Source organism: Bos javanicus, chromosome 19, assembly GCF_032452875.1.
Source record: "Bos javanicus breed banteng chromosome 19, ARS-OSU_banteng_1.0, whole genome shotgun sequence".
NCBI lineage: Eukaryota > Metazoa > Chordata > Mammalia > Artiodactyla > Bovidae > Bos > Bos javanicus.
The window spans coordinates 45361282-45370867 of record NC_083886.1 but is presented as its reverse complement, the minus strand read 5'-3'; the positions used below and the strand labels follow the sequence as shown (position 1 = coordinate 45370867).

General features: G+C 58.4%; 1 protein-coding gene and 1 long non-coding RNA gene across 12 annotated transcripts in view; one reads left to right on the top strand and one right to left on the bottom strand.

Annotated features, from left to right (window-relative positions):
• Positions 1 to 372: 372 nt before the first annotated feature.
• The window catches only part of HDAC5 (histone deacetylase 5), a 39732-nt gene continuing 30518 nt past the window's right edge, over positions 373 to 9586 (top strand). For 3 of the 11 annotated variants that reach the window (XM_061392017.1, XM_061392016.1, XM_061392011.1), the window contains exons 1-2: positions 374 to 522; positions 6257 to 6467. In XM_061392017.1, coding sequence (XP_061248001.1) covers positions 6446 to 6467 — 22 coding nt within the window. In that variant the 5' untranslated portion in view covers positions 374 to 522; positions 6257 to 6445. Of the gene's footprint in view, positions 775 to 2632; positions 4806 to 6256; positions 6468 to 7824; positions 7927 to 9586 lie in introns of those variants that run through there. The other 8 variants (XM_061392015.1, XM_061392013.1, XM_061392020.1 and 5 more) reach the window with 6 other exon arrangements.
• On the bottom strand, positions 6634 to 7651 carry LOC133232532 (uncharacterized). The gene is made up of 2 exons (XR_009731394.1): positions 7449 to 7651; positions 6634 to 7078 (listed from the first exon to the last, which is right to left on the bottom strand). It is a non-coding gene; the product is annotated as an uncharacterized LOC133232532 (long non-coding RNA).

Genomic DNA, 9586 nt, shown 5'->3' with positions numbered 1-9586 from the left:
CGCGGGAGGGCGTGTTAGGGAGAAGCTTAAGCAGGCAACGATTGCACCATCCATGGTCTGAAAAGGAAGTGGAGGAAGCGCAGGGAGGAAAATCGTGCATCCCAAGGGCCGAGCCCCCAGGAACCAAACCCGTAAGCCCGCAACGCTCCTTCCAACATTGCTCACAGGGCTCGGATCCCTTGCCTTCCTCCCCCTCCCCAGCCCAACCCTTTGCGGGTACTGGCCCTTTAAGAAGCTGTCACGGTGGCGTTGTTGGCCCCGCCCGGCGGGGAGGGCCAAGAAAGAGGGGAGGGGTTGGTGGCGGCTGAAGTTGAGGCGGGGGGGGGGTCTGGGTCTATTTTTAGCACTGGGCAGGGTCACGTGACGGGAGTGACGTCTCCGAATGTTGTTGTTGGTGGCGGCGGCGAGCGGAGCCGGAGGAGCCGCCGCAAAGATGGAGGAGCCGTCGAGGAGGTGCTGCCGCTGCTGCCGCCGCCGCTGCTGCCGCCGCCGCCCGCGAAGCCGGAGCTCGAGCCGCAGGGGGTGAGCGCGCCGCACCAGCCCCGATCCCATCTCCCCCAGGCTCCCCGGACGCGACACAGCGCCCCCTCCTCCTGCCGTCGCTGCCCGCGGGCTCCCCGAGCGCGCGCCGAGCTCCGCGCCCCTCTTCCTTCCTCCCGGCGCCCGGGTGCCAGGCGGCGCCCCCCGGGAGCATCGCCAGCCCGGGAGCCGGGCCTCGGGGTTACTACCCGCGCCCCTCCCTGCCCCTCCCAGGCAGGGGCGCCTTCCCTACAGGTAAGGGAGGGGCCCGTTTTCCCGCGACCCACACCCCCAAATGGCCGGGAGACCGGCCGGGGCTGTCTGATTTGCCCTCTCCCGGGCGGCGCGCTGTGCGTTGCAGAGCGATTTGAGCCCTGCACCCGAATTCTTTGCAGACCCTTCTTGGACAGCCTTTCTTGGTACTCTGAGGTGAGGGGCGCCCCCACCCCACAGCGCTTCTACCCATACCTCGGAACGCATCCTTGATTTTGTGTCCTTGACTTACATGCCCGAGGAGGGGGCCGGTGGGCCCACCTTACTTCTCTCTCCCATTATTCGCACCCCCTCCCTAGAGAGGCGTTACTGCGTTTGTTCCCACCCTCTTCTCCCGTCTGACACCCTGGAGCCAGAGAGAGAGCTAGGAGATGAAAGCTACCCGCCTCCCCCCCCACACACACTTCTTGTCTGGGGTGGATGCCCCCCATTTTTCATCCTGGGTCTGTGTCTCACAGAGGGTGGGGGCGCTGCCCGTGCCTTTTAACTTGGGGGGAGCTGCTTCCTTACCCCACCCTTCTCTGGGGTCCTGGGGGAGATGAGAACTGGCTGGGTAATAAGTAATTAATCTGGGAGGCTGGTTGGTGGGGGAGAAGAGGGGAAGGTGGGAGTGCCGCATTTTGGGGAGGAGGTGACCACCTGATACTCCCCGGTTGGCCTTCTGAGGTGAGGTGTATCCCTAAAGAGGAAGGGTGGCAGCTGCAGCTGCTTTGGGGTGCTCAAGAGACCCACCGCTCTGACAGTGACCACTGTGCTTCTGGGGCCTGGAATTAGCTTCGGCGGTTGGGATAAGTGGGTTTGGTGGTAACTGGGTTCCAGGTCCAACTGGGAGGGAAGGATGGAGTCAGACCATAGGAACAAAAGGAGGCAGGGGATGAGAGATCCAGGAGTCTTAGCCAAAAGGACCCCTGACCAGTTTGCTTTGGAGAACTGGAGCCTGGAGATGGGTCCTGCCTTGGGCCTCTTCAGGTTTAGAGGATGTAGGCAGGAAGGGTCCTCCGTTTGAGTTCTAGGCACCAGAGTTCCTCAGCCTGTGCTGGCTGTTGAGACGCTGGGCTGGGCTGGGCATGGTGGGTGAGCCATGTTGGGGGCTGCCTGCTTTTTCATTTCAGTCTTCCCTCCTTCCTCTTCCTCCTAAACACAAAGCTTGGGGAGCTCTTGGTTTGCCTTCTGCCCCTTCTCTTGAAACCTCCCTTTGATTTTCTCCCCTTGGACTTGATTGTGGGCTGTGTCCAGACAAGGCAGGCGGGGGGTCTCTAAGTTAGAGGACTGGGTCCCCAGCATCTCCACTCTGTCCTGGGAAGGTATGCTTGTGTGGGGCCGGAGAGCAGATACAGGGTGCAGTTTACTTGGGGGCAAGGATGGAGGGCACATTAGCTCTGTGCCAGCCTCCCCTTCCCAGTATACCCTCCTCTGTGGCTGGATGGAGTAACCGGGTGGGGGTGGGGGGGTGGCTGGCAGTATCACATGCCCCACCCACTCTAAGTAGCTGCAGAGACAAAGGTTTGCTTTCCCTTCCCTAGGGGTGGCATGTTAGCTGTGTGTTTAGAAATGGGGCCTGGGGATGTTGAGGGGGGCACGGGTAGTTTGTGTTTCTGCAGGGAGGAGGGGGCAACAGCTATAGGAGCTGGGGGGAGTGCAGTTGGTGCTGAAGTACCAGCTGCTCTTTAATAATTAATTCTTCCTACTCACATCCCTTTGAGGAGGGATGTCTGGAACACGGCATCAGGCTCAGCCAGCCTGCTAGAGGACGCACTCCTCTTGGTGGGGGGTGGGGGGGAGACGGCGAGGGGGGGCGGTTCTTGGCATTTTTGGAGCACTGTCGCTTGCTCATGAATGAAAACCTGATGCAGCCCGTGAGGAGGCCTATTGTAGCCGACTTTGGCTAATTAAACTTTCTCTGCCTTTCTTCTCCCCCACCCCACCTCACCCCAGCCCCAGCCCCAGCCTTTTCTTGAATGGGGACCCTGTCTGGTACTGCTGGTGAGGGGGTATCCTTCTGCCTGAGGTTTTAGGGCAAACAGACCCGGTCTTCTGCCCTCTGCCTCATCCCTCCCTCCCCTCTCACCACCCCCCATCTTTTTTTTCTAGAAATAGCAGCCTCCCTCCATCTGGCTTGTGCAGATGCCTGGAGCTGCGTCTGAGCAGACAAACAGAAATGGGCCGATTGCAAAAATGAATTTGTCAGCCTGGTGCCTTTTTTCCTCCCCTGTCGCCCTCCCCCCTCCTTTAGTTTGGGCCCTGACATCCAAGTCAGCCACCCCTCCTGGCTCTGATCAGCCTCCAGGCTTCTGGTGGGCCAGCTTGTGGGAAGGCTCCAGGCTGGAGAAAGTGATCAACCAGGGCCCTGGTCAGGAGGGGTCAAGATGAGAGTTCCTTTGTGCCTTAGGATGGGATGTTTGGGCTCCTGGCTTTCTGATGAAGACTTTGGGGGCACATCTCAGACTGGGAGTAGTCTCACAGGATTTGGTCTGGACAGCTCACCTGGGAGGGGAGGGGTCCCTGGCCGGCCTCAGTGCTCAAGACTTGGGCCTGTCTTGAGCAGGGCTGGAGCTGGTGTGTTGGGAGAGGGAACTGCCTCGTGGTGGTGGAGTTCAGGTTCCTTGAGGGATGAAATACCTGTGGGGCTGCATTGTGAACTTGGGGCTTTTGAGGCAGCGCATCCTTGCCTGTCCCTCACTTGTCTGCCCTTCTCCTCCCACCCTCCACCGGAGATTGTATTGCCTCTGAGTGGAGTGAGGCGTATCACCCTAGGGTGTTTTGCCCTTCCTTCCCCGGCTTAGCCATGAACTTGTAGGGTGAGATGCAGCTGGTTTTCTGCCGCCCTGGCTGGAGGTGGGAGGTGGGTTTGGATCCTGGAGTGGGACAGAGGTCTGACTGGAAGACAAGAGTTCTCAGGGGGTGCGGACAGGACCCTGGGGTCTTCCTGCTTGTGATGTCATGGAAGCCAGGCTGCTCACTGCTCCCGTGCAGGGAGCCACGGAGCTCTTGGTCCCCAACTGCCCCCCACCCCCGACCTTCCTATATCAGTGGTCAGCAGTGAGTTTCTCCGGCTGAGGAGGGACCAGACAGCTCAGGTTTTCACCATTAAGCTCCCCTTTTCCCCCTTCAGCCCTTCCCCCCACCCCCAGTCAAATATCTATGCCTGTCCCCATGAACGATCAAAGTGAACGCTGCTTTGTTTCCCAGGGAGGCTTCCTGGGAGTGTTGGCAGACACTCTTTGCAGGTGGACTGGGGCCCAGGGGTCCTGTTACATGCGGTAGGGTGGGCCGGAGTGCAGCCTTTCAGAGCCCGGAGCCTCCTGGGAGTTCTGGGAGCCCCTCCCTTCCTCTTCTCTCCAGGGGTTGAGGACTGATGGGGGCTCAGGGCGGATCTTAACCTAGTTTTTGGCCAGTGGAGACTCTGCCGCTCCTGAGAGCCCTGTTGTGGAGGTTCCTTTCACTGAGGAGACGGGCTGGGTCACTCGGGCTGCTGGGAATCGTGGGAAATTCTGAACCTGTGTTCCCCAGCCCACGGGAAAGGGTGTGAGCAGGACCGGGCGCCAGCCCTGGGGTGGGCATGGGCTGAGCTGTCTGCCCACGCGGGCCCTGCCAGGGCACCAACAGCCCCACCTGCTGCATTCCTGAGCTTGGCCCCAACCCTGCACAGCCTCTTCTGACCTTGCCCTACACCTGTGCCTGCTGGGAGCCATTCAGCCCCTTCTCTCGGCCTACTCCCATCTCCCAATCTGAGCGCACCTTTCCCTGGCTACCGAGTCAGGGATTGGTTGGCTTTGTGACCTTTGTTTTGGTTAAGCCTGTGCCCCCTCCTGTTGCCCTTTCCATCGTGACATCGTCCAGGCACAAGACAGAGTAGAATGCCAGCTGGGGAAGGCTGGGCTCCTGAGATTCACCAGATCAGCTTTGTCGATGGGCCCCTTCCTGCTGGGATTGTGGTCCTCCCTCCGAACCTCCTCCCAGTGCCTGCCTTCGTTTTCCCTGCAGGGGCTGTTCCAGGCATTAGACGTAGAGAGGTCTGTGTGACTCTGGTGCTGGAGAGTGGGCTACCCTGACTTCCTGCTTCTTCCTGTGAGGCTGGGCTGGCGAAGGGGAAGGAGAGGCCTGGTGGGTCCTCAACAGTCCCTTGGCCAGTCCCAGGGGGCAGTAGAAGACTTGAGATCTTCCTAGTATATGTGCAGTACACCTGTGTGTGTGTCAATGTTTGTGTTCTTGTATCTCTGCCATGGCTGAGTCCTGGGCTCCTCGGCCCCGTATGGACCTCATGCCTGGCCATCCTTGATGAGAATGCAAAGTTTACCAAGAATTAATCCGGACAGGAGGTAGGCTGTCCAGGGGCAGAAGTGACTGCCTCTTCCTAGTTTTGGGAACAGAGTTAGGGTTTAAAACTTGGCCCCTGCCTATTGCTTCCTGTTCCCTCCATTTCACTAGGTGTTGGAAGGCCTGCCTTCGTTTGGAAAAAAATGAATGAGATCATGTCTAGGGTGGATCATGAACTCTTTAGGGATGGGCCCAGGTGGGTGCGTGTATAGTGTCTGAAGCTTGAGGGCTAGCTGTGGGGCCAGAGGGGGTTGGGGAGCTGGAGGAGTGGAGACAGTTGGCAGACACGTGGTTCTGTAATACTGGGACATCCTCTCTTACTCTACTGGCCTCAGCAGGCCTGCTGCTGGGTCTCTTGGTGTCTTTGTACAAACTGGAAAACAGCGTCCCTTATTCTGGGTGGATTCAGCCTGTGTAGCTTGGCAGGCAGAGCAGAGGCTGGATTTCAGACCTCGTTGCATGGGGCACAACCTATACAACACATGCAAGGCCCTGGGTGCAGGCCTTGGACCCCTAGTCCAGAGGGCACCGGATGTGGGATAAATGTGTCCGTCTTTCGAAATTCTTAGAAACAGCATGGTTAATGGGTAGAGAAAGAGCAGTTGTTGCCCTGTTTCTCTGAGGGCAACCTATTGTTGAATGGGGGAGACCAAGACAGAAAGAAGCACGTGGCGTTTTCAGGGTTGGGTGACGTCAAGGTCCGGGAGTAGGGAGAAGATGAGCACCAAGCTCAGGCTGTGGGGCTGGAGGACCAGTCTCGCCCTTAAGTTCTTTGAGGGGCTCCAGATCAGCCCTGCGTCTCTCCACTGCCCTGGACAGAGTTCAGAAGCCTTCCTGCACTTTTACCTTGGCGCATACCCTATCCCGCATTGGGCACCCTTGGGAGTCTCCAAGGTGTCCCCACCTGACAGTGGACGTGGTCACCTGAAAGGGAGTTTCGATGTGGTTACCGTAGCCATTTCCCTTCCCGTGAGAGCCGGCAGTCTCACCAGTTAGAAAGAGAAGAAACTAGGTCTGGTCCAGTGCTGTGCTGCTGGGCAGGTAGGCCTCCGTCTGTTCCCTAGGTGTAACTGACAAGCTCCAAGGTCTCCCTCCACCCTCAGGTTCCTGAGTTGGGGCCCGCTAACCCTGCTCCATCTCTCCCCAGGAATGCCGTTCTGAATGCCTGACTGCCTCGCCCCGAAGGATGGCCTCGGATGGGCGTTAGAGGCACAGCGGCCCCGGGCTCCTGTCCCGTCCGTCTGTCTGTTATCGTCTGTCTCTCTTGACATCACCGCAGCTCCACCCCCTCCCGTCCCAGCCCCCAACGCCAGCTTCCTGCAGGCCCAGAGCCGGCATGAACTCTCCCACCGAGTCGGGTAAGAGTTGGGAAGCTGGAGAAGGCACCTGGGGTGGCTTTGGATGTAATGGGCTGTATGGGTATATCCACCCCAGGCCAGCTGATCTTCAGGGTCTGAGCCATAAGCGAATGAGGGGTCAGCAGTGGAGAAGCATAGTGAGAAAAGGACAGAGGCAAGCCTGGAGTGATTGACTAAGGGGTAGACCTGAAGTTGATGGGTTGATGGTCCAGCCTAGCCCTGGGAGGGCATGGGTCCAACTGTGATCCCAGGCTGGCCCTCTTGACTCGGGCTTTCAATTCCATGCCACCCTGCCCCTGTTCACCAAGACAGGCAGGGGTAAGGGGGCTGTGTGCCCTTGAGCCCCTCTGGGAGGTCTGGGGATAATGTTGGAAGAAGTTCCCTCTGATAGCTGAATGCCCAGCTTCCTTGTCGTGGTGGTGTCCTTTCTTCTGGCTGAAGTTCCATACTTTTTTCCATACTCTGTGTTCCATACTCTTTTTCTTGGTGGAGGTTTGCAAGGCCTCCAGCCTTAGCCTGTGCTGGGATGAGTGGCTTTGGGGTGAGGAGTGGGCAGTGACACGTTGGCAGAGGAGACTTGGCTCTCTTCTTTGAGTCCAAGTAGACATGCCCTGGACAGGGGAGATTCTTAATTTGGGGTCTCCAACTCTGAGATTTCTTATTCCCCTCTGCTCCTAGGAGCCTGCCTAGTGCTGCCAGAAATAGTCTGTGGGTGGGACTCCAGGCAGCTTTGTGCACGGGTGAGTCTGGATGTCTGCCCATGTGGTTATGTCCAAGCAGCCTAAGCTGGACCCTCAGGGGTTTCACAGGGGGGTCATGGGTCAGTGTGGTCAGAGTAATAACTGCTTTCCCTCCTTGGCTGTCTCCTTCGGCACAGACTTAAAAGGGTCAGAGTCCATCTTGCTCAACTTTAACCACCACCCCCCCCACCACCCCCCAAGCCCTTCCTAGTACATCTTTTTCTACAGGGGTGGGAGATACCTTTCATTCTTTTAGAGACAGGGAAACTAGGGCCTGGAGACTGAAACCAGTTAGCAGGACGGTGCAAAGCAGGATCAGGGAGGAGTCGAGGCCCATCTCATTCCCCATCATCATCACTGTGTTCGATCTGGTGGCTTCCTGTCGTGAGGACCGCGTGCTGGTGACGTGTGGCCCTGACCACAGTCCCAGGGCTTCCAACAGATTCAGGGAAGCCAGAAGCTGGTGGGATTGGTTGGCTTTGTGACCTTTGTTTTGGTTAAGCCTGTGCCCCCTCCTGTTGCCCTTTCCATTGTGACATCGTCCGGGCACAAGACAGAGTAGAATGCCAGCTGGGGAAGGCTGGGCTCCTGAGATTCACCAAGTCAGCTTTGTCGATGGGCCCCCTTCCGCTGGGATTGTGGTCCCCCCTCCGAACCTCCTGCTAATGCCTGCCTTCGTTTCCCCTGCAGGGGCTGTTCCAGGCATTAGATGTAGAGAGGTCTGTGTGACTCTGGTGCTGGAGGGTGGGCTACTCTGACTTCCTGCTTCCTCCTATGAGGCTGGGCTGGTGAAGGGGAAGGAGAGGCCTGGTGGGTTCTCAACAGTCCCTTGGCCATCTCAGCTGGATGCTGCCCCTCGCAGGGTTGGTTGTGCCTAACAAGAGTGCCAACTGAGCTACAACACTGACCTGTTTGGGAGCCATATCTAGGCACACCAGGCCTGGGGTCTAACCGGTGGCCAGGGGAACGGGAGCTGGCCAGAGGCATCTGTTGGTGGCTCCAAAAGGACATTTTCCAGCTTTGGGATTTTAGTGCCTTACAGTGAAAGGCTAAGACGATCAACCTCGGCTGGATCAGGTCAGAGGGGTTTTTCTAGATGCAGGTGGGCTGAATCTTCCATGTAGCCGTTTGTCCCAGAGCTGGCAGGGGCTTGAGGGGTCCATCAACCTTGAGCCTGGCCGAGAGGGGCCCATCGAATTGGCCGCGCCTCCTGGCTGGCTTTCTCGCTCCCCCCAGCAGGGGGAGATGCCGTCTGCTTGTGTTCAGCAAGGAAGAAGAAGGACAGGGGGCCAGAGATTGGAAAGCTGGTTTTAGGACTGTTGCCAGGCTCAGACTGGGATCATTCTTCAGGGGCAGCGTCCTGAGGCCCTTCCTACTGAGTTTTTCCAGGGCTCCAGGCCTCCTCTCCCCAATGTGGAGTTCTAGCTGCTCTGACTGGGGGAGTGGGCCAACTTCTGCACAGCCTCCCCCATCGAGGGGCCCAACATCTGCCATTCCCAGAGCTCAGGGTGTCATCTGGGCTGAGGCTGCGGGTGCTGGGCACCTGGCAAAAGCCTGGAAACTGCTTGCTTGAACTCCATGCAAGTCCAGTGAAACCACGAGTTGTAGTTGGTGTCCCTCGAAGGGAGCTTAGGAACAGCGTGAAGCCACAGGCCTGGGGCTAAAAGTGGGCATGAGGAGAGTGGTTAGTTCCCCAGATCTCTGAGCACCCCACCCTCTCCCAAGTCCCTGAAGACTCACCCCTCTCTTCCTCAGGACTCAGAAGGGCAGGCCTGGGTGAGGGGCAGTTTCCCTCCTTTGGTCTCAGGGCAGGAGCTTTCCTGTTTGGAAAAGAAAAGTAGGAGATGATCCATCCCTGACCTCATAGCAGACAAGTTAGTGAGAAAGTGTCTTCCAGGTGAGGGGTGGCAGGTGGAGATCTCGAGAGATTTACTTCTGGGGCTCCCCAGTCTTCCCTGGGGAGTGGGAGCTGATCCACTTCCCTCTGGGCTGGGCCAGATGCCAGCATCTGACCTGATTTGCCTCTTTTGCAGTCCTGGGAGGACAAGCAGAGGCCGTTGATGGGGCTGCCCGCTTCCCTGAGGAGGCCACTCCCTGATATCTGGCTTCTCTTTAGGCACCAGGAGGCTTGAGGACTGAGGCTTCATTTTCACTCCTGCTCCCATCAGTGGATGTGAAGGACTGACAGGATGTGCCCCCTGCCAGCCTGGAGGAGCTATCCTGGGGCCTTGGCCCACTCTGGTCCCTCTCTGCCCTGTCCTCCGTGCTGTGGCCAAGAGGCGTGGGCACTGGGAAGGCCCGCCTCTTGAGCCAGTCTAGATGGCTACAGGGCCCCAGGAGGCGGTGGCCGGGTTCCTTAGCCCCAGCGTGGGAGGGAGA